Genomic DNA, 24,652 nt, shown 5'->3' with positions numbered 1-24,652 from the left:
TTTTTTTTTTTTTTTTTTTTTTTTTTTTTTTTTTTTTTTTTGAAATCCCTTCTTTATCTTTTGGGATTAGTCGTGTGCTTTTAAAGATTAAATTAGAAGAGAAGAGGTGTTCATATTAGGATATCAGCAGAAGATGTGAGAGTTTTACACCGTACACATGGTATTGGCCACATGTCGGCATCACAGGGAGCCTCCGCCAGCCTCCGCCAAGAAATGCCGCCGTAGACGATTTCAATCCGACTAACACGGTAACACCGTACTGACAAAATCATTAAAAGAAACCAACTTAATTACAAATTCATACAAGAAACCGAATTCAAATCAAAACCAATCTTCATCGAAACTAAAATTTTCTTATTGGATTGATATCAATTTTATCATTCACATCTCAATCGATTCAATCCAAATCGAACCAACCCATTGACAATTAGCTTTTTTTATTTTGTTGATCAATATCCATTAACATATAACAATTAAATGTTAATTTTTTAGGATCTACTATTCTACTAAGTGCCAATGCTACATATTCTTACACACATTCATCAACTTAGTCCCGGATAAGTATATGACCAGATTTCAATCCCATAACCCTTCTCCCTTGGGTGCATGACTAGTCTCGCAGGCTCTTGTTGATCTCATAATCACATGGATCAGGTCATATTGGGATTGAATGAGAATCATTCAACTTTCACTGGAAATAATGAAGAGCACTAAATACCTTGTGTGAGTTGCCTATGGTGTATCTAATGGGAGTCGAACTTAAGACATCTAAATTTACGACTTATACCTTGGGTGCCAACTCTTCGAATGGAAACTATCAACACTAAGACAATAAAATGGTGTCAATTTAATATGATTTCTAACAATTCAAACCCTACGGATCATGATTAGATCTAGATTAATAAGCTATTTGGTCCAAACCTGAAATTCAGAACCGTTTACTAATGGGTGGTCAATTCTTGTTATTAATTAATTCTAAGAAATATTCTACTGTCTTCTTTCTTCTTCTTCCTTTTATTATTTTATTTTGAAGGCCTTATTTCTAATCCTACAATGAGAATGACTAAGTATCAATTAAAAAAAGGAGTGCGTGATTGATACACTAAGATAAAAGCATATGTGGGTATAGAGAATATATGTATATAATTTGGGGTAAAAGTTTGGCCTTGACAACCTGAATATGCCTTGGTCAGCTCTGAGCTTGAGCAGGGTTTAGGTTAAATTTTTTGACCCTGAGGGCGTGTTGGGTTTAGGTTTAGGGTTAGGGTTGGGTGGGGTTTGGGTTGAGGCCTCAACGCGACTTAACCCAGCCCAAAATTTAACCCTGAATTTTCATATTAGAATTAGGGCTTCTATAGATATTTCATTTTTCTATATTTTTTTAATGTACAAGATATGAATGACAAAAATAGGTCAATCAAGATTATTTCAAACATTGCGTAAATCAAGGTCAACCCAACTCGACCCAGCTTAACCCAACTTGGTTATGCCGGAGTCAATTAGGATTGGGTTGGGTAGGTATGAACCCGATAGAATTGAGTCTGAATATGAATCTGACAGGGTTAGATTGGATTTTGGTTAAATTTTAAAAACCTAAGATTGAGTTAAGGTTTAAAAAAAGCCACCCCAACCCGACCCTGTTTCACCTTAACATGGTATAGATACAAAGGATGGTGACATCTTAATCATGATCTCTATGAGATGGAGATGGGATTTTATATTTATAACTGTAGTTAATTTTGATATTGAAGCTCATATATGCAGCCGATACCTTTGTAGCTAGGTGGATATGAACAAAAATTCACTCATTGGGACGTTCCTCTGTATCGCTTTCTCAAAGATTCACGAACCAAAATTTTGTCCTACCTTCAATCGGCTTTGCCGTTTGCACTATTAAAATCCACCGCTTATCAGTCCTCTCAGCATGGTTTAAGATACCGAAATTTTCAAAAAAGATCCAACCCGATTCCTCAAACTGGTATCGTAGGGAATTGGATTATTCCATCGAAGTACAAGAATTGGAGAATCATAAAGCCACGTTTTTTTAATGCTGAAAAAGAAAAGCCAAGTTTGTCTCCGTGGCGAAATGTTTTACAGCTAATGTATGATTTACTAAAAGAAAACTCTATTTATTCCTTTTCACTTTTTGTTTTCAAATCCTAGGAAATATTTCTGATGTCAGAGAGAGTAGAAATGAACGGCCACCGTTCACTATAGAGTCTAGGATGTGGGACAGCTGAGATGATGAATTAACGATAAGCATTAATAACAACTAATGTAAGAAGTTGCCAATTTTTATCATATGTAGATTTAGGAAGCTAATTCTTTCTAAACCTAGTGTGACTCAAACATACCCATTATAAGGACAATAAAGTACTCCTCTGCTTTCGAAAAGGAAGGTTTATTATAATCATTGTTGTTCTTTCTTCTAAAATTCTACTTCTTCTTGTGTTGTCTTCCTCGTGAAAGATGAAGGTTCCTTCCAAGTTGGCGATGACCTGCAATACCATCGAGTTTGAGGTTGCTGAGATCTTGCTCCGACTTCCACAGTTGATAGATCAAGACAGAGATGTTCGTGATTCTCACATTCCATTATCACGGTGTGGTAAAAGAAAACGATCTGCAATCGTTTTACCTCCTTCTAATCATCCTTCATCTTCGACTCGACCTCTGGTTCCTCATTCCTGCAACTCCAGATCTAGAAAGAAGATGGTAAGTTAAATTAAACTCTTATTTGTCTTTTAATCTTCCCAATCTTTAATTAGTATTAACATGTTTGATTTCTCTTGCAGACGAAGCAGGATTTGCTTGAATTCATACAGCAATCGACACAAAATATAAGAACACTGAAAAAGGTATGTTTCTGGGTCCCTAATGGAAGATTGGACTCTTTTTTTTTTTTTTTCCTTAAACTCTCCCTTGATTTTTTATTTTTTTCTTGGATTTCATCAGGATACACCAAAGACGACGAATCGCTATGAAATATTGAAACATACAAATTGGATGTTAAATCAAATGAAAATAGAGACTTTGAATTCCATTCGAAAACCAATCACGGGTCCTGCATTGGAAGAATTACCCTCTCAAGCTCCACCTGAAGGAGAAAAAGACGAAGAAGAAGTCTCCGTCGTCGGTGTCGGCGTCGGCGTCGGCGTCGACGTCAGCGTCAGCGTCTGGGTTGTTGAGCAGTCCAAGGTGGAAGTGGGGCGTTTTACATCTGGGTCTGAAACCTCGGTGAGTTGCATTACTTCTAAAGAAACAAACGAACTGAAGCGGCCGGTGAATGTGCCTGACCTTCCAGATCTCAACGTATTGACTCCGTCGTGTTTCAGTATGAATTATTTAAATAAACTAAAGGGTGATTTACAAGGAAACCATGGCCGCTGAGAGAAGAAAATCAAGGGTTGAAATCTACAGAAAGAAAAGATTATTGGCCTCTGTAAAACTATGTACTTGCAGAGATGATGATCATAGCTGATTTCTTCTTCCAAATTTTTTGTATACGACATTAGTTGACCATTGAGATTATAATTTCTCTTTTTTAAAATTTTTAGTTATCAGGAAATTGGAAAACTAAATATATAGAGAGAGCTTAGAAGAAAGACTTTGAGATTCCAATCCAAGTGTGGAAAGATAGATGGCCTAGTGCTAGGGGCCAGCTACTCATCTTGATTCTCTGCAAAGTCACAGTTCCCTACTTATCATGTCCGAAGGCTACAAGCCTTCTTTCCTCTCCTATTTAGCAAGATGAATGTTGTCTGGTTGTGGCACTTATATAATAGTTTGGGGCCAATGAGGGGATTCACAAAGGCATCGAACAAGAGAGGTTTTTTCACGACCGTGGATAATATTATTTTTCTCATTTTATTGTGGATCCTGATTGAATTGAGACTATACAATAAGGAGAGATATATGAGGAGAGAGGGGAGGTCACATTAGGACCTCTTTCCTTAATGAAAAACTATAAAGGAATCAATAAAATTTGACAAACAAATAAAACAAATCAAAACCAACCCATTGAAATCTTATTAGTTTTGGGGGTGTAAGTTTGGCTCTAATGGACTGAACCTGCTTTAGCCAGCTTTGAACTGAACATGTCTTGGGCTAAGATTAGAATGGGTTAGGATTGAAAAACACTGATACTGGGTTTGAGTTGGGTCGGGCCTGAATTGAGGCCTAGGCCCAGCTCAGTCCAACCTCACCCTAATTTTAATCCTAATTTATATAATATAATTTAAGGCTATTTTCCTATCATTTTATTTGTAATGATAAAATTTGGGTCATTAATTCTTATGGTCAGTTCTCTCGAACATTTATAATTGTGTTGCACCCTTCATAAGCTTAATTGTCTCTTGATCATTCGATCTATTGATGCTTTTTTTTTCTTTTCTTTTTCTTTATACATTGGGCACAAATGGAAAAAAAAAAGCGTCAATCTTAAATCCCAGTTCTGTTTTACTCCTTAATTCTAGTCTTGATTTTCTTGATGGACCAGTTTTGGGCCTACACCAAAGTATTCTAAGGGACTCAGTCAGACCAATTATTATGGACCAAATCTGACCGACTAACAACAGAGGCATTCAACAAGGATAGGTTCTACCAAAAATAAAAATAAAAACAAGGGTAGGTTTTTTAATTTCACAAGGGTAGAGAAGCAATTTCACCCATCGAGTTTTGTAAACTGCTGCTTGGTGTCTTTGTAAAAATTATTTTGACAGCTTAAGAGGTGTTACAGTAAGAAAATTTCTTTAAAATTGAATGAGACTTGGAGAACAAGTGAAACGAAGGCCATTTTTGACTCCGTGGGGGATGGAGGATTATCGGATTACCCAAGTTTGTTGAGATTAGAAAAAAAAAAAAACAAACAAACAAACAAACAGAAAAAAAGAAACGAAGGATATATATGTTTTGGAAGAAAAATCCCAATTACCAACCAAGGGAAAAAGAAAAAACCATTTTCCTAATATGGGCTTTCTCAGTAACTTACTTGAACGTACGTCCCAGATGATCCAATCCATGAAATGCATGCAATCCCAAACGGTAGTCATCAAAATCTACAAGGTTGCAATACATGTTATAACTTTCTCCATCCCCTCCTAATCTCCTATAAATACGAAACTTATAAATAGTAACTACAAAAAGCCGCAATTGGTAAGGGGATTCCCAAATCAAAGAAAGATCTACGATGTCAGAGATCTCTCTTCCTATCAAACTACACTAAATCAACGGCCACCGATTCACCACTCTCTTAATATAAATTATGTCTTCCTATCCCCTCGGCACTCACTCCCATGGTCCCACCACACTCCCACTCGGCGCCTCTCTCTCTCTCTCTCTCCTCTCTTGGGGGACTAGTTTGCAGAAACCCTAGACCTAAGAGATACTCAACCTCTTACCGTATGACACGTGGCAGAGCCACAAGCTCGCCATGGATTTTCCACAGGATTTCCCATTATAAGACTCTTGTTCTCAAAATTCCAGTCGTAGAATCACAAAAATAGGAATGTTTATCGTCGTAGTTGTTCTTCTCAATTTCTTCTTCTTCTTGTGATAGTCTTCCTTGAGAATCATTCATGGAGGTTTCAGTTCGTTCGAAGTTAGTGAATCAACAAAGGATGAAAAAGAGCATTACCAGAGAAACCACCGGCTTTTTCAGTGATGATGAGTTTGAGGTTGCTGAAATCCTGCTCAAATTACCACAGTTGATAACCCAAGAGAAACAAGATTGTGTCTTTCCATTCTCTTGGGGTGTTAAAAAAAAGCGATCTGGAATCGATTTGAGCCCATCACCTCCCCGTCATCCTCCGTCTCCACGTCCATTAACTCCTCTGCTTCCTGATTCCTGCAATGGCTGCAAATCCAGCATCAAGGTTGAGTCTAACAGTCCTGCAACCCCTCTTTCTTCTAACAGTCCTGCAACCCCTCTTTCTTTCTCGCCTAGTGAATCCGAATCCAAGCCAGGTGTTGTTTTAAGGAGAAAGAAGATGGTAAGTTGAACTCCTCTTTTCTGTCCGGTGTGATTTTGATTCATTCTCTGATTTCTCTATATCAAGTTTAGGGCTTCTATTCTTATTTATCTATTTCCCTGTTGGATTTCTCTTGCAGACTAAGCAGGATATGCTTGAAGTCATAGAGAGTTTAACAGAAAATATAAAAATACTGAAACAAGTAAGTTTCTAATGGAGGAGATTGGGTAAGATTTTGGTTTTTTGAGTTTGTAATGTATTGAATTTTCTTTTCTTCAGGAAATCCCAAAGGCGAGGGCTCACTATGAGACATTGAAACATACTAATTCAATGTTAAAACAAATGGAAAGAAAGGTATTTTCCGTGATTTGATTTCCATGTTTATCTAGGTTTGTTCTTCCTAATTTTCTGGGTCTTTTACAGCTAATTTCTTCCGAGAAACCAGAGGATCCCAATTTGAATTCCAGTCCAGAACCAATCACTGGTCCTGCTTTGGAAGAATTCCCCTCTCAAGCTTCAGCTGAAGAAGAAGAAGAAGAAGAAGGGTCATTCCGGGTTCTTGAGCAGGAAAAGGCGGAAGTGGGGCCTTCGGTGAGTTACAGTTCTAAAGAACCAAACGAACTGAAAGAGCAGTACAATGTGATGTTATCTGGAATTGGGTTGGGGATCGCGAAGCAATTGGGCACGATTGGTCTCTCCAATCTCAACTTATCGATGGAGTCATCCTTTAGTATAGATTATCTTCGCTTATATGATCTACACAAGGCAGCCATTGCAGCTGAGGCGAGAAAAAAAAGAATTGAGATCAACAGAAAAAAAAGCTCCATGGGCTCTATAAAACCACGTTGCAGATGATGATCAATCGTTGATTTCCTTTTTCTTCCTTCCCAAAATTTTATAATACAATATTAATCGGCTACTGAGATTATAATTTCTCGTTTTCCAATTTTGTAGTTCTCTGTGAATATGAAGGAAGTTTGAGGAGATTTCCTCCATTTAAGATTCTTGTTTTGCTACCTAGAGAAAGTGATCCTATGTTAGGCAGTCAGTATAATGTAACCTTGCTGTGTAGGAATTTGTCAATTAAGGTGTCTTTGAGATTCTGATCTGAGAGTAGATAGATGGATGGCACACTGAATACAATGTGGACGGTTGGTTAGCTTTGTTCAGTCACAGCTCAGCAAAAAAGGCAAAGTAAGATGGTGCTTTTGGATTTAAATGATTATAAAATGCTGAGATGTGAACCCGGCAAGAAAAAACTAGAGGTAGTGGAAGTGAAGATTAGGGGGTGGTCAAGAGAAAAAAATCCACTTTAACAACTATTGGAATCAATGAACAATTTCTTATGCACTCCACTTTAATGAACATGGGTTTATAATAAAGGTAAATGTGTCATTTGACATGTTGAAAAAAAAAAAAAAATGAAAGAAAAATCATTTTATTTTGTCACCTCCTCCACCACCACCACCCTCTCTCAAAGAATATATTCTTAGAAATTAAGGCTCTGTACTGTAACGATTCTGTTTTTTTAACATGATTTTGGGGCTAGCACACTTTTTTGCATTTCTATTTTTTTGGAGTGATTCTGCATCTTAAATGTTGTATGGTAATCGCAAAAAAAAATTGATTTTGTAACCTGAAAGAAACAGAAACATGTATGGTTCGTACTTAACAGAATCGTTTATGTTAGAAACCAATATTTACATAAAGTGTCATATTCACCATGGGTGTCAAAGTTGTGATTTTTAAATAAAATCTAAGGATAGTCAATGGTTTTTTAATAAATTCTAAGTTATGAAAATCATTATTACCCAAACAACTTAAGTTGAATGAGACAGATAAGAATATCTCCATATCAACAACATGGTGTTCACCTCAAATATGAAATATTTGGCCGTGTTTCCTTGCCATATGAAATATGAAATGTTTCAACAAAAATATGATCTATCATAATAACATAAAAGTATGAACAAGAATAAATTCAAGGGAAGACATAATTCTTAAAGTATTTAATTATGAACTTAAGGGCATAAATTAGGTCTTCCAACTTAATTCTTAACTGCAAAACATGTCCCACTACTTCAAAGTTTAAATCCAATCATCAAAATGTAATCATGTAATTTGAGTCATTCCGGCTTTAACAGCTAACTCATTTGCAATCTTTTTCCTGAGATCATCCATCTGTCTTCTTCTTTCTGCTAAGCTTATACTAATGTGAGCCGGTGGTATATAATCTTGAATTTCTTCAGGCTCCTCATTCCACCAATTTTCACCAAACTCCTTAAAATTCTTGTCTGCAATTTCTTCCTCCCGAATGAAGTTGTGAAGTGCACAACAAGCAATGACGATGCATGTTTGGGTGTTCAGTGGAAAACATGGCATTTTGCTGAGAATTGGAAAGCGCTTCTTCAAAGAACCAAAACTGCGCTCTATGACATTCCTAACAGAAGAGTGTCTATTATTAAATAGCTCTACTGCTGTCCTTGGACGTCTATTCCTATAATCATTTAGATGGTATCTTTGTCCTTTGAACAGCGTCAAGAACCCAGTAGTAGATGGATAACCAGAATCAACCACATAATATTTACCTAGCACGTAAAGTGAAAAGTAATGAATCAACACAATATGTAAAATAGAGCATAATCAACTTGTGAGGTTAAGATTTAGAATGTACTAGGTGGAGGATGAGGAAATTCAAATTTAGGGTTATTCAATGCCTCATTGAATACTCGACAATCATTTGCAGAACCCTCCCAACCAGCGTACACAAAAGTGAATTTCATGTCAAGGTCACATGCACACATAACATTCCATGTTGTATCTCCTTTCCTTCCTCTGTACGGTGTTTGTTTGGATAGAGGTACAGAAGCATTAACATGAGTGCCATCAATCGCGCCAATGCAGTCCTAGTACCAATACATGGATATTCATCAAATCAAACCACGTATAACCACAAAACAACATAATCATTGTTTTAATTATAAGCAACATACCTTGAAGAAAGGATAGAGCTTTGGTTTTTCAAGAATCTGTTTAGGGCAACGACTAAAGTTTGGAGGTTTGATATTCTCTTGTCCGAGTAGTATGAAAGCACGTAACAATTTCTTTAAGTGTTCACCTATTGTGTTAAGAGAACGCTGAAAGTGTTCTGCTATGTCTCTATACCTATCATTGTGACCAACAATAGATATAAACATTGCCAACTGCTCATCCACTCTTAAATATCGACTATCTTCCAACCAACCATGTTGTCGCATTAATGCTTCAAGGTTGAGGAAGACATGGCGTTCCATTTTATACTGTTCATAGCATCTGTCTACATGTCCGTTTAGAACCTCACTCACTCGCTCTGGTCCTGTCAATTTACTATCTCGTATGGGCTCTCTAGTGTATAATGAATCATGTGCTTTCATCAACAACATCATACACATCATGATTTCTGCATCAGTGTCATCTCTTTCCATTTGTTCAATGTGTTCCCTAGATGCAATCATTCTTTGATCCATTCCTATAATATAAAATTAGAAATATGGAAACACATCTAACCATAAATTTGAACAAATATCCAAGACACCTTAAAAAAATAAAGAAAAACATAGCAAACCATCAAAGTTAAAAGTAGTGTCAAAGCACAATGAATAAATATTCAGGACATCAAGTACTACAGTTATAAAAAAAAGTCAAGACACAGTCATCCATAACATCTTAAAAAGTGAAGAAAAACATAGCAAACCACCAAAGTTAAAAGTAGGGTCAAGGCACAATCCAAGTAGAGTTATCAATCTATCTAATTAAAAGAACTTTTCAAGAAGCAAACTACTGAAGGGTACGAAGGAGTATTGACTTCCGATGAGGAGGGCATGAAATTAATGCTTCTCTCCATTGCGGGTCAGCCATTAACTTTCAAAGTGCTTTCTCGTATAGTGTTTCATCTAACTCATATCCTGACTCAAGCACCTCCATGGCCCTAGTAATCCCGTACATCTGTTCCGCATTTTGGGTTGAAGCAGTGGACATGCTCGCATCCTGTTCTACCCTTGATTTACTAATATCTTGAATTACCTTGAATGCCATTGACCAATCATTAGACTTACTCCTCCTCCTTTTCGCATTTGGAGTCCTATCATGCCTATGCTTAGTAGCTGGCTTTTTTTCCACTGCTTCAGTTTGAGTGTCACCTAATGGAGTAACTTCATCAGCGGAACTTGACTCATCACAAGATTCAATCATATTCCTATCATCATCGGCCGCCAAAGTTTCCAACATGGTTTTTTGAGTCCCACTTCCTTCGCCGTCTGCATATGTATCACCAAATACCATACATAGTTCTGGCCATTGTGGTAGTCCATGCTTCTTAAATCGTGCCCAAGTAGGGTTATCCTAATAAATAAAAAATACGCATAATCAAATACTTGAATTGATATATCCTGGCATTTCAAAATACTCAAATTAAATACAAATNCCCAGAGACGAATCGAGTTAAATTCGTTGAGCGTTTGGGAACAGACGAAGAAATGTGTGTCATAAATTGTCGAAAATGATATTTCAAGCACGATTTAATGCTAGAAAGCTGCGAACCCCGACTCATTTGGCCCTATAACGCTCTGTACTGTAACGATTCTGTTTTTTTAACATGATTTTGGGGCTAGCACACTTTTTTGCATTTTTATTTTTTTGGAGTGATTCTGCATCTTAAATGTTGTATGGTAATCGCAAAAAAAAAAATTGATTTTGTAACTTGAAAGAAACAGAAACATGTATGGTTCGTACTTAACAGAATCGTTTCTGTTAGAAACCAATATTTACATAAAGTGTCATCTTCACCATGGGTGTCAAAGTTGTGATTTTTAAATAAAATCTAAGGATAGTTAATGGTTTTTTAATAAATTCTAAGTTATGAAAATCATTATTACCCAAATAACTTAAGTTGAATGAGGCAAATAAGAATATCTCCATATCAACAACATGGTGTTCACTTCAAATATGAAATATTTGGCCGTGTTTCCTTGCCATATGAAATATGAAATGTTTCAACAAAAATATGATCTATCATAATAACATAAAAGTATGAACAAGAATAAATTCAAGGGAAGACATAATTCTTAAAGTATTTAATTATGAACTTAAGGGCATAAATTAGGTCTTCCAAATTAATTCTTAACTGCAAAACATGTCCCACTACTTCAAAGTTTAAATCCAATCATCAAAATGTAATCATGTAATTTGAGCCATTCCGGCTTTAACAGCTAACTCATTTGCAATCTTTTTCCTGAGATCATCCATCTGTCTTCTTCTTTCTGCTAAGCTTATACTAATGTGAGCCGGTGGTACATAATCTTGAATTTCTTCAGGCTCCTCATTCCACCAATTTGTACCGAGCAACAAAGAATCAAGGAGACAAAGAGGAGTGAAGAAAAGGAGAAGGGGAGAATCGCCTAATCCTGTCTCTCCCAACGATGACGCTTGAATCTTTGCAGTACTGCCAGAGCCTCCAGACCCTCGATCTGTCCAATAATTAGCAATAGAAAACAATATCAGAATAGTCATAATTTAAAGAAGTATACTTGAATTAGGTTTCCTAAAATCCGTAGGAAAACTGAGAAATAAAAAGAGCTGAAATTAGTAGTTATAGTAACCCACTAGATTACCCATCCTTTTCCCCAAATAATAATATAGAATAACAATCTAACCAAAGGTGATTATGAAACTTTGCTCACTTTGACAGATTATTGATCATTTTTAGGATACCAGTCATTTGTTGATAATTGAAGTGTTAAGAAACCTCAGAAGTCTAAATATCTCTTGGAACTTAAGATTCAATACTGCAATTCATAATCAAATTAAATTTTATTTCATGAAATGTTGAATATTTATTTTATTGCAAGTGTCTTCTACACAGAAACCACTAAAAACCTACCAAATCTCCCCTCCCCATTGAAAAAAATGTATCCTTATAATTCCTTTTGGAGGCTGCTTAACAGAGTGCTTTTGAGAATAAGTTTGTGTTCTTAATAGTGTACTATTCTAACATACTCTTCTTCTTGGACAATATTATACTCTCAGAAAAAAAAAAAGGCCATTGAGAAGTCTGCAAGGATTGTTCACTGCCTGGATGAGCAGCATAGTTTCAATGCGCATCACTTGTTCCATTGCTGTACAATCATTTAAAGTAAATAAGCACTTATATAGATGCAAAATGAGAAAATATAAACAGCTATATATAGGGAAGTGAAAACCAAGGTTTCATCCACAATCAATGGGTTGACCCATAATATTTGCATCCTGATGCGTGCTTCCAGGTACATGGTGAACAACAGTTTGGGAACTCTCCTTTGAATGTTCTGAATTTAATGGCCAGACAGAAACTGAAAGGTTCTAAGGCATTTCATATCAGTGCAAGAGCTTTTTATTTGGCTAAAAGAAAGTGAAATTTGAAAGCTAAACTACAGTTCAAAGACACCCTTTATAACAGTGGAACATTCTTAAGACGATCCCTCTTTCTGTTACTCCAACAGATTCTTAATCGTTAATCATATGATTGATTAGAAAACTGTATTCGTGTCACCTGCATCAAATACAACTTTTAATCCAGTCTAGCTGACTTTAGAGTTTTGATGCAAAACTTCCCAGTTTCTGCAAAATACCCTTCGCACTTCTATATCAAACTTGAAAGAGAAAGGTTAAATTACTTGCAATCACAACCAAAACAGTTTAACAAGAATCCCCTGCCATTTCTGGGGAGAAAGTGTGGTTTGATGATTAGAAGTGTGAAAAACTCTGTTTTGTTATTAGAGACACCTAAAGCTAACAAAATTCTGACATGGGCATGATCACATCAAATCTCCAAATCGAGAATCAAGAAGGATGGTGTACCTAAGTAAAACTAAAGTGAAGAAAAGAATGAAGCTACTCTTTTATGCTAGGGTTTCAGCCTCAAACCAGATAATGCATCATCATCTGACTCATATCCGAAACTGATTTCATTATCGGATACATCTGAGACATACAATTCACATCACCGCAAATCCTCATAAAACTCAATCTATTGAGTCTACCATGCCTAAGGAAAAGCAAAAAGATCATTTATTGAAAGAATTACTAATATTGAACTATGAATATGCTCAAAACTCATATGGCGATAACAGGTACATTGTGTCTCAGATGGGAATTTTTATTTTTTAAATTCTTGATCAAAACAAACAGGAACACAGGGCCAGAGGACGTGTTCATCAAGGTGATATGAGAGGAGGAGGGAGAAGAGATCAATAAAGAAAGGGAACGAGAGTGAGAGAAAGAGAAAGAGAAAGAGAACGAGAAAGAGAAAGAGAGAGAGAGATCTTCGTTTACCTAGAAGATGGTAGATCGAGTGGTAGACAAGAAAATTTGTACCGAGCAGAGCTTCTCGCCTCTCGCCTCCTTCTCGCCTCCTTCTAGCTCTCGCCTCCTTCTCGCTCTCGCCTCTCGCCTCCTGCAACTGTTGGATGGGGTTAGGGTCGCCTCCTTCTCGCCTCTCGCCCCCTGCAACTGAAAATGGAGTTAGGGTTCGTGAAACATAGCAATGTTATGTTTTGAGGGTAATTTCCCCTTTTACCCTCATAACTATTAAAGTGATACCTATTTCGGCGCCTTTTGCTCAGAATGAATTCTAAAAGTGAAAAACAAGTATTTTTTGCTCCAAAAAATGGATTCAGAAGTCTCATAAGTGCCCGGTTCATTTCAAAAAAACAAGAAATTGAACCGGGCTTTCCATACAGGTTTTACCTCATTTCTGTTTCAAAAAAATAAAAAAACATCAGAACCCATTTTTTAGAATGTTACAGTACAGAGCCTAAATTACCGAATGGAATTCTTATTTTAGAAATACTTTAGGTTGTTTTTAGTATTATTTTTCTTTTTGATTGATTTTTGTTCACAAAAACAATTTTGATGCAACCAAAATAATTTCAATTTTTTTTTTTACTGAATTAATTTATTATTTATTTAATCAATCATAAATTAAAATCGAAATCATGCCAAATCAGCCTCACACTTAAAACCATTTTAGTTTTGGATGAATCTTGTTGCCGCTATAATAGTTAAGTAAGAAGTTGCAACAATTTGAAAAAAAAAAAGGTTTTCCTTACATTATTCTCAAAGGTTATTATATTTGGGGTAAAAATGATTTTTAAAATGAAGGGAAAAGAATGGTCTTTGGTTGTGACTACACCAACGCAAGGGCCAATGTGGGCATAATTTTGCCATCCTTTGTGTCTGGGTGCTAGGGTCAGGCAACTAGGATCGTTCTTTTGCCCTTAGCATAATAAAAAAATGGCTTGCCATTATTTGTTATAAAAAGTTATATTTTTCAACTAGATATGTGAATGAAGGATTTACTTTCATGGGAAAAAGAACCCTGCCGCTTTGGAGTCTAGTGAAGGAAACCCCCAGACTGTACATGGTATGAAAAGACTACACTGCCCCCTTTAATTTTCATTGAATATCCCTATGCACCCTTCCATTGGCCCATTGATTTGGTGTTTCCTACACCAAACCGGCGAAGTTCTCTCACCCTAAATTTTTATACTATAACTTCTTTTTTTCACCAACCTCGGCTACAATAAGATTTTCCCCTTTAGTTTTAACTTTAAGGGTGAAGGATCTGAAAGGCGGGCATGGCCCTTGAATCAGCATTAAAACAATGGGAATGCACTCAAAAACATTAAGTAGAGTGAGATTTTCGCCTTTCATAAATGATGAGGTGTTCATTTCATGCCCTTTGTGTTTTAGCACAAGGCGCTACTGCCTTGCTCGACTCAAATTGCACATTGAAGGATTTTTAATTGGAAAAGAAAGCTTTCATGTTTTTGTAACCTAACCAAAACATACTTAAAACACCACCATACTTGGTCCTTTTAGTGAATATACTTTAGAATGTAATCTCTACATTTCTTGTTAGATCCAAGGAATTCATTTGCAAAGTAAAAATAATAGGGAGAGTATTTCCTTTCCAAGAGTGCAGAGGTTGTGCCTAAAAACAAAGATGTTCGAAATAATCACCCCACCTTCGAGGTGTACTCATGGTTTTAAGTATCTCCGATATCGATACAATACCCTCCAAGACGTATCTTAAATTTAGCCGATCGATACGATACACACCGATGCGATACATTGAATTTTTAAAATCCTTTCGTATCGATATATATATATCCTACAATACATACCGATATGTATCAATATACCACCAATATACATCGATACGATACGATATGCCTCGATACGACTCTATGAAAAATATAAAATTGAGATAAAATGTGCGTTTCGATATGTATTGGTACATATCGATAAGTATCAGTATGTATCAATTGGTACATATCGATATATATCGACATGTATCAATGAGTATCGATATATATATAGGTACGTATCGGTATCGGTATATACCGATACAATGCGCTACGATCAAAAAATGGCCAAGATGGGTAATTTTTTCAGAAAAAAATGATTTTTTGAAGGGTTTTTGTTCCAAAGTTGCTGTCAGCCATATTTCTCTCTAACTAAAGTGGAAATCAAGGTTGGGAACAAGGATTTACATTTATGGGACAACTACAGACCTTGAATTCTCAGTACGATACCCTCAATTTAGTGTTTATGCATAATACATGTTATCAATAGCTTTTTTTAACAAATTCTTTATGCAAAAGTATTTAAAAAATTATTTCCTATCCATTTATGCATCTCTTTAACGTATCTTAGTGTATCTCCGATACGATACGATATCCTTCGATACGTATCTTAATTTTAACCAACCGATACGACGACCGATACCAATACTTTAATCCTTGTGTGCACTCCCATTGGAACCCTTCTCCATCGACATATGCCCATGGAGGACTCTTACCTATGCTGAAGCTTCAAAGATTTGATAGGTCAATTCTATCTTACATGGCGTTTGCAAAGAAATTGCATTAACTTATTTGACATTTGAACCTAGCGGGAAAAGAAGAGGATGTCAATCAAAAACGACACTTCAGTTTATAAGAAACCCCTATTCTCATTCACAATATAACTCAGATAGAGCGTACGCAGAGATTTCATTTTCAAAATAAATGAAGTATTTCCCACTAGTCTCCTGTGGCACTCCCAAGCACAGGAACCGTATTCCCCCACAGAAAATACTTCCCCAAATAAAAAATAAAAAAAATGAAACGGACTCCCCTCGGACAACACACAACACAAAAAAAGAAAAAAAAATGTGTACCCAGTGCGCAAGGCTACCACATGTGCGAGGACGCAGAAAATGAACTGTAATAATCAGCAAATCGAAATAACTGAACTGTCATTAGATTTGAGCTGAGAACCCTCTAAACAGGAAGAAATAATGAGTGTCATCCAAAACAGAATAAACATTTACCTAATGGCATTAAGTTAACAAAATTGTACTTTTGTTGCCTGAACATTGGGTGCTTCAGAAGCCCTACGCTAACCAGTACAGAAATCTACTCCCAAGGGAAGTACAGGAACATCTTCCACATACTACAAATGTTAGGCAGGCCTCATCAGCCGTTTTGTCCCAAAAGTATCTCAATATTAAGACACCACAAAAATGTCAGAGCCTAGCACGAGAGAGGTCATGGTTCTCCCTCACAACTAAATGCATGTCATACTAGCTCACTTCTTCTTCTTAGACTTGGAGAGTGACTGAGCATAGGCAGTTCCCTGTAATAAAAAAAAAAAAAATTGAAATGGTTGGCCAAGTGCACAAAAATATTTTAATTCTACCCAGGAATTCATATAAAAGCATAATGGAACCAAACATCAGAGCATGATTGTTGGAATTCTGGGGGAAAGGATGATGCACAAGCACAAAAAATGAGATTATTGTATAAGATTTTTTGCCCAGATAGTATAAATTACCGACCTGCAACCATTCATCCATGGATGCATCTGTAGTCCCAGTACCCACTTCAACCTTTGGTGCCCTCTTTGTTTTCTGCATGAGAGACTCATATTAGCATGGTTATGCATTGTTTACAGGAAAATGCATTGAAAAGATCAAACACGTAGATAATTAACTTCCTATTAATTGCAGAAGAAAAATCTCTATGGCTGGATCAGAACTCTTGATAATGGGACTTCTTCCCTACTTCGGAACAAGAGGATTTAGATATCTATTTTATGTAAGGACGTACCTACTCAATCTGGAATTTTTGTTTTTGTACTGACAAAATTTTAAGAGAAATTATCAAGCTACTGCACAACAGCCGGAGAAAACTCCCCAAAAGCCCAGAACTGAAAAACCAAACAGCAAATACAACAGTCCTCAAGCCCAACCCCCCTCCCCCCCAAAAAAAAAATTCTACAAATTCGATATGCATTTTTAAAATAAGGGTTTCAACTTTAGAACCCATTGGTCTTCATATAGCATGTGAAAGATTTCAGCCCTGGAAGAAATATTGTGCAAAACTTTCACATCTTTCTCCATATATCCCTTGAAGACAATAACGTGCAAAAGCTGTTGCACTTTTCTCAGCATGCTTGACAGCTTGAGTATGTGGATTAGGAGAAAAGCCTGGTCCATCATAGTAATCCACAAAACTGAATGAATGAGAGGACTTGGTTAACCTTGCAGTGAACATTGTTCTTTTACTGCAAAGCTGGAGTCTACACTAAACATTTTATTAACTTATCTCTTCTGGAGATGGGATTCACCAAATGTACAGATAATCTCCCTTGCCATGTTTATAGAAGAGAGACCATCAGCCCAGAAGCACATTCTGCAACTTCACAATAGCCTGTTACATGCTACACAATGTTTTAGCAACACCTTTGGGCCACAAGAATAAAGTACAAGTACAAACCGGTCCTCTGGATCAAGAAATATAAGCAAGCACCCATCATCAGAAAATGAAGTGGCAACTCCGAAAAAAAAAAAAAAAAAAAAAAAAAAATCCCCTGATAAGTATCAAAAGAGGGAAACATTGAAATGGTAGAATCTGCACTAGACATCTAGCAGAAATCACTAAACATCTAGCAGAAAGAATCCACAAAATTCAATTCATTACAGGCAAACAAAGATCAAACACCCAATGCACCTCCAGAGATAATAGAAAATTATCACAAGCAATAAATTATGAAAAATATAACATCTAATGTATAACATAGTTTACTTACCTTTGAGAGCTGTTGGATTTGACCATATATCCACAACCCTAAAAGGCCAAGAAGGGCAACTCCCAATGTAACAAGGAAAACAGACTCAATACTGAGAAAGCCACTGGCCTCAACAACTTCAATAGTTCCATTGTAGAATGTGCTCTGGTATGGTTGCTGATCAATCTCATAAATAATTGTACCCACAAGATCAAATGCTCCAGGCTGCAACCAAAAATAAAATGTTAAGATCATAATGTGGGAGGTAAGTAGCCAATGCCAGATCAAGAAACACTGAAATGTAAAAACCCTTCCACACCCCACACCCCACACACCCCCCACAAAAAAAAAAAAAAAAAAAACATAGGAAAAAAAAATATATAGATGCTTCATACCTGCAAGAACTTGCTAACAGCGAAACTATATGGGAAGGTAGCCTGAGCTGAAGGTGGCACAGATGCATTATTGAAAACCTGAAATAACAATAAGAATATATATAACCATTCTAACCAACTCGAGAGAGTTTCCATAAGCCACAAAATTTTACTTGTGCAGAAAGAAGATACAAAGTTGCACCTGAAAACAGGAACATGCCAAGTCCATGCTGGACATATTATTACCCACAGAATGTAGCACTTATCAAAATGAAGTGAAGGTTTACTCGAGTTGGAAAAGTCATTTCACAAATATGTATAAATCTATCGGCCACCATCGATCATTTCATGACAAGAACAAACTGGCCTTCATGGCCACACCAGCCATTTTCCTGAAGATTACAAGCTAATTTAGCCACAAAATTAATTCAAAATTGCAGATCATTCTACCAATTCCAATGTTTGCTTCTGAGGAATCATAGGAAAGATTCTGACTTTGAGATTTACATCATCCCATAAAGTTGGAACTCCATTGAGTGAATCATGACAAAGAAGGCCCAAGTTTGGCAGATGAAGGAAACCCCTTCAGCTCTCTTGTGTGTTTACCCTATACTTTTTGACAGCCAAAATGAATAATACTTGCCACAATAAAACCCAAAGTATTATTAACTCCAAGAAGAAAAGATGGGGAATGAATCTAGAAAACAAATTCCTTTCCACAAATCCCAAGTCTTTCACAATATGGACAACAATAGTCCTTCCAAAGAAAAAAAAAATGGGAGGAGACAAAGGGCAGAAAGAACGAAGAGAAAAGCAGATGACTTCAGCTGTACTGCATTTTCCCCAAACATTCCTGACGGCAGAGGAGCACAACCAAAATCAATTTAATACTTACCATAGGAGGCCCAAGGGGAATGAACAATTCAGGACAAACTTGGAAAACAAATACCGAGTCTCTTATAACATGGCTGATCGTGGTACCTCAGCAGAGAATGATGGAGGATATGACTTAAGGTCCATTGGGAACAAGATTTTTCAAAACAGCCCAAGGAAGTGACAGGGAGGAAGCAGCAAATGAGACATGAATCAACGGTATGATCAATACTGGATAGTTCAAAGTTGCGAGTTGTAACCACAATGATTGAAGGAAATCAGGATAATGTGCAGTCCCGGTTGGGATGCCATAGAATTTCCCAAGGTTTGTACCGTTAGTATCACAAGTGTTCTAAGAAATTCATCCAAGGTCAAAAACAACTGCAGAAATCAAGGATCATGGAAAAAGAGGGAAACTCAGTCTCAAACCTTGAGTCACGAGGCCTGTCAGGCATCTCCTTTTTCAATTCCCTTTCCCTAGATGACTGGCATACTAAAGTATCATAGTCATTCTATTCCAGCCATTTTTCCTAATATTTTTTTACTTCTATTTACTTATGGTTTTTGCATTGAAGTGATTCTGCACGCAGTTCGAGGAATCAGGATCGGATTGGCGGAATCAACCGATTAGGATTGGAATCGACCAGCCCCAAACCGGATTCAAACCACTTTGAGTTGCCCTTTGCTGGATCGGCCAATCTGATCACATGCATGGACACATGAACCAAGGGAACGGTAAGGAAAGCCGGTAAGGGAGAGGGAGAGGAGTGCTGGGGAGGGGGGAGAGGTAAGGGAGAGTACCCATCATTGGAGATTTCCACCTACCTCCCCTAACTCACCTGACTAACACATCACAGGGAGAATGCTTTAGCCAATTTTATCTCCAGCACACGGATTTCTGTCTTTTGAAAAGGTTAAGTTAAACGATGACAACCACCACATTTCATTGTGATCGGAGCAGTTGCAGCAGCCATGGGTCCCACAGATAACGGATCGAGTTTCAAACCTTACAACGGCACCATGAGGCAACTTTATCATGGATGTGCTGCGGAGCTGGGAAGTCGGAATTACAAAATGACCGAGAGGAGCAGCAGTGCAACGCTCAACAACAGATTTTCTGAAGCAAAGAATGGTTCAGCAGCAATGATCAAATTTCAAATGATATCCTAAATGTTACAATGATAAACAGTGAAATGCATGGGTGTGTGTCAACAAAGCATTTCAAAGAAAGAGTTGCAGGGGTGAGGGAGAGAGAGAGATGGAGAGGGAGGGGGAGGGGGAGGAAGAGCCGGAGAAGGTTGCAGAGAAGAGAGAGTGTGTTGAAGAGCATAAGATGGAGAGGGCGGAAGAAAGGGAGAACGGGGGAGAGAGAGAGATGATTATTGCTTGTTTTCTTTTAATTCTGCTTCCTCTGGGATATGTGTCACCCATCAACTTCAATAATTTTTTCATAATATATATATATATATATATAAATAAAAAGGCAAATATATAGGTCATAGAGCCAGAAATACAACACGCAAACCGGGTTAATGTTAAGTTTCCAAAAGAGAATCTGAAGCTATGTATCCTTCAAAACAACTCTAGATTCATAAAACTGAAATTTCAATCGTTTCGTCTCCTTCACTTGCGAGTAATGTACATTAACATCAGTCAACAATTAAGACTAAGAGAATATGAATAAGGACAAAAGCAGGAAATAAAATATGAGGATAAACACAGCTACATTTCTGATGTTTGTTCCTCAAATAACTGATCTTACCAGTTATAATGTTGGGTGGAGAAGACAACCTTAAACATTTGCAGTGTCCAATTTTTTGGAGGAAGGTTAAGTGATGCAGTAGCATATACTTGCTTGGACCAGCATGACCTAATTTGGAAGCCCAGACCAAGGAAAAACAGGTCCAAACCTAGACTTTTCGGTAGGGGGAGTTAGGAAGTTTTCTTTTGTATGTGGTTTTCTTGTAATTTCATTTTTATTTTTATTATATGTTTGTTAGCTATCTTAGGAGATAGACTTCATTTGTCAAGCTAGTTTGAATTTGTTTATGTTTTAGATGGGATAAGTTAGTTTTTATTCTATATTACATATGCACGTAAACAAATGGGCATTAATCAACTGAATGAAAAATTGAGTTTTCCTCTCCCTTGTGGAGCTGCAGGTCTGTTATCAAATCTAGTCGACGACTTCTATTTTTTCTTCCGGGCTCAGTTGTGATCCATCCCTTTTTTCCCCACCTTTCTTCTCATCTCCTAAGATTCTTGCTATTGATTTCACTGTAGCTGTACTGGTGGTAGTGTTGGTCAGAGAAGAGTTCGCTGGAACTCCATCAACTCAACTCAGATTGAACTGTAACTTTGCGAAATAGCTTTCCCCTCTGAAAGGACACAAATCCTTGAATCCTGGTCCTTACAAGCAACTCTGTTTTGAGAACCACACCTCGTACCACCGCTGAACTTGCTGCTACCGCCTGCTAGTATTTATAGAGTTCCATTTGATTTCCCCAGCATCTAGGTTGTCATTGTGTATTCAGCAGGCCTCCAAGGCTACAACCTTCACCTAAAGTTTTATCCTAATCAGAACCCATATCGGCGAGTTCTCTCACTCGAAAGCTGGTTCTCTCACCCTTACCATTACAATCTAGGGGAAGAAGATACATTTTACTTATTTAGAGTTGAGCCAAATTTCTGGTAACTGTTACCTGTTCTGAGCTCTTTCTTATTTCACTCCTCCGATAAGATTTAATTTCATAAAAGCCGCCTTGATTTAATACTTTTATGTCCAAAATTCTACTTACCTTTTCTAAAAATGGTCCTAGATTTTCAGAATTAACAAAATTGGCACTACTCTTTTCAATTGAGTTTATCTTTAATTTCGTAGGCCCATGGGGACCTAAATTGGGTCTTTTGAACCCTAGATGAACCACTAACATTTTTTGGGCTCTTGTATATAGGAAAATAAGGGCATAAGATATCCCCTTTTTAGCGAATAAAAGTTTCGTTATTGACTTATTGTACAAAAAATGATAGTATTTTCTAAATAATTTGAATACACAGTCAAAAACACTTTCCTGCCTTTTAGGATTTCACAAATCCACCCTGTTCAACCACTTATCCAGAAGTTCAAGTTGTTAAGGGCCGCAACAATGTATATCAACACACAACAACCCACCCCCTCACACTAATGTAGGAATAGGTTTGACAAGCCAAACTAGACCCAAACAATAGGATCTTGTAAACCAAAGAACAACCAAAATTCACCCAACAGTAGTCAACACAACAGTCCAGTACTAGTCAGCCAACAGTCCTAAGAACCCAGAATTATCAAACTCAGAATCTGGAATTTTGAGAGTAGAGTTTGCACTAACAAATAGGATATCCAGTAACAGAAATAGAGTATGAATAAAATATGATCAAAGCCAAAACATCACTAGAATACACAAATCAAATCAAGACTCAATTCTGGACAGCAAGATCTGAAACCTGACCATCGATTCTAATACTTTATAAACTTCAGCACTAGATGTTTAAGGAACAGGTAGCAAGTCTAAATACTGATTAGAGAGTCTAATCCCTTGAGAAAATATAAGCAACAACCAACCTCGACAGGAATCAGAAATCAGACAAGAATTTCTGGGCAGAATCCATTATCGGCCAGGACTGCAGATCACAACACAGAAACTGAACCAGAGGTCTGATCTGTCTCAAAAATGGATCGAGTCCCCTTCTTAATAGTCCTAACAATAGACCAAAATCTCAAAGCAATCGGGTGGCCAGAACTCCAAAATAGACTAGGTCGACAGAATAGGAAGCAGAGAGCTTAACCCAGAAAAATTCAGAAAAAATTCAGAGTACTTACCTGTACCATGAAGAGAACCAATAAATAAGACTAGAAATAATAACAACCCACTCGGACTTCTCGCCGCAGAGTGTCGATCGGATCAAACACCCATCCCTAGGCCTTGATCAAACACAAGGAACCACCATTGATACCCAGCGGCAGCAACAAGAGAGTTTTTTTTTTTTTTTCTTATTCAAATCATGGCTCATAAAAGAGCCATGTCCTTTATTTATAATGATAGGGAGGGTTTATAAGTAATAGAAACTCAGAATTACTAAATCCGAGTTACTAAAAATTGATTACAAAAAGTTACTAAAAACTGGAAATTAGAATCTAATGAAAATAGAAACTAGTCTAGACAGAAATTAGAAACTAACAATGACTTGAAATTAGAAACTAATTTAGGTACTGAAATTAGAAACTAAATAACCCCATCTAAAACGGAAACAAATCATTGAATCCCGTATGCAACCTTAAAATCCCTAGTTTAGACCCATAAAAGTAGCCCAATACACTCCAAACCACATGGACTGAAGGCCCAACACGTATACAACCCAACCCTAAGCTTATTCCTAATAAAACAAGCCTAATTTGGTGAAGAATCTGTATCATACACTCACCCACATACATGGCTCTGCACATCACAGCAAGGGAAGGCGTAGGGCACAGTTACCCCTTTTTAGCCAATAAAAATCTCATTATTGTGCCAAAAAATTGAAAAATACAAACATACTATCCTGCCTTTTAAGGTTTCACAAATCCACCCTTTTACCACCACTTATCCCAAAATCTTGAATTGTTAAGGGCCATAACAATGTATATCAACACACATCCCCCCCCCCCCACATGCAGGCCCATGCACACACATGGCTTTGCACATGACACCAAGGATACAAGGCTAGGGGCATAATAACACACAACACAAACCCCTCACACATACCAACGATCAAACACCTGACCTCCTGGCTTTGATACCATGTTACAATAGTTTATCCTAAAATCTCGAACTGTTAAGTAAAAGCCACAACAATGTATATCAACACACCCACACATGCAATACTTGCATCCTTAGAATTCAACAAAGTGAACTATAAGCCATGAAAGTTCTTGTACTATATTACACCCGGTGGGGGGGGGGAATTCCATGCAATAAAGGTCTATGCAAATCAGAAAGACACTAACTTTTACAGAATCTTCACAATTTACCGGATGCATCTTTTAAGGGATGCAAATAGCAGAATTCTATAGCCACAATTCTTCATGTGAAATCTAGTTTCTCAGAATTAGAAACACAGAGTATGCTTTAATTAAATGATAACCATTAGAAGCTTAACTGGGTATGAACAGCTTAGAAACATGAAGTGTAAAGGAGTTCAAATGTAAAATGTATTCTAAAAACACATGTAATAAAAAAAACCTATTTTTACCTGTCCAGTCAAATTCTGGACTAGCATGCGATGATCAAAAGG

At 37.0% G+C, this 24,652-nt stretch overlaps 3 protein-coding genes and 1 long non-coding RNA gene across 4 annotated transcripts in view; 2 read left to right on the top strand and 2 right to left on the bottom strand.

Annotated features, from left to right (window-relative positions):
• The first annotated feature begins 2,456 nt into the window (after positions 1-2,456).
• On the top strand, positions 2,457-3,553 carry LOC122072961. The gene is made up of 3 exons (XM_042637407.1): positions 2,457-2,712; positions 2,793-2,855; positions 2,953-3,553. Exons 1-3 carry the CDS (start codon positions 2,470-2,472, stop codon positions 3,385-3,387), a joined length of 741 nt encoding a protein of 246 aa, XP_042493341.1. The 5' UTR covers positions 2,457-2,469; the 3' UTR covers positions 3,388-3,553.
• A 1,945-nt stretch (positions 3,554-5,498) lies between these two features.
• LOC122074757 lies at positions 5,499-7,069 on the top strand. The gene is made up of 4 exons (XM_042639717.1): positions 5,499-5,987; positions 6,106-6,168; positions 6,246-6,320; positions 6,390-7,069. The coding sequence occupies exons 1-4, from the start codon at positions 5,574-5,576 to the stop codon at positions 6,819-6,821; spliced, it is 984 nt and encodes a 327-aa protein (XP_042495651.1). The 5' UTR covers positions 5,499-5,573; the 3' UTR covers positions 6,822-7,069.
• Positions 7,070-8,158: 1,089 nt separating this feature from the next.
• Positions 8,159-8,698, bottom strand: LOC122072831. Its single transcript, XR_006138590.1, has 2 exons — positions 8,641-8,698; positions 8,159-8,554 (listed from the first exon to the last, which is right to left on the bottom strand). It is a non-coding gene; the product is annotated as an uncharacterized LOC122072831 (long non-coding RNA).
• Positions 8,699-16,270: 7,572 nt separating this feature from the next.
• Positions 16,271-24,652, bottom strand: part of LOC122074052 (translocon-associated protein subunit alpha-like) — a 13,668-nt gene continuing 5,286 nt past the window's right edge. Inside the window, exons 5-8 of the mRNA XM_042638852.1 lie at positions 18,491-18,568; positions 18,117-18,320; positions 16,864-16,935; positions 16,271-16,661 (exon numbers count right to left, since the gene is read on the bottom strand). Of these exons, the coding sequence (XP_042494786.1) occupies positions 16,614-16,661; positions 16,864-16,935; positions 18,117-18,320; positions 18,491-18,568 (402 nt within the window). The 3' untranslated portion in view covers positions 16,271-16,613. The remainder of the gene's footprint in view (positions 16,662-16,863; positions 16,936-18,116; positions 18,321-18,490; positions 18,569-24,652) is intronic.

The sequence above is a fragment of the Macadamia integrifolia genome, chromosome 3 (genome assembly GCF_013358625.1).
Source record: "Macadamia integrifolia cultivar HAES 741 chromosome 3, SCU_Mint_v3, whole genome shotgun sequence".
Taxonomy (NCBI): domain Eukaryota; kingdom Viridiplantae; phylum Streptophyta; class Magnoliopsida; order Proteales; family Proteaceae; genus Macadamia; species Macadamia integrifolia.
Note: the sequence above shows the minus strand (reverse complement) of the source record. Positions and strands in the feature narration are given on the sequence as shown.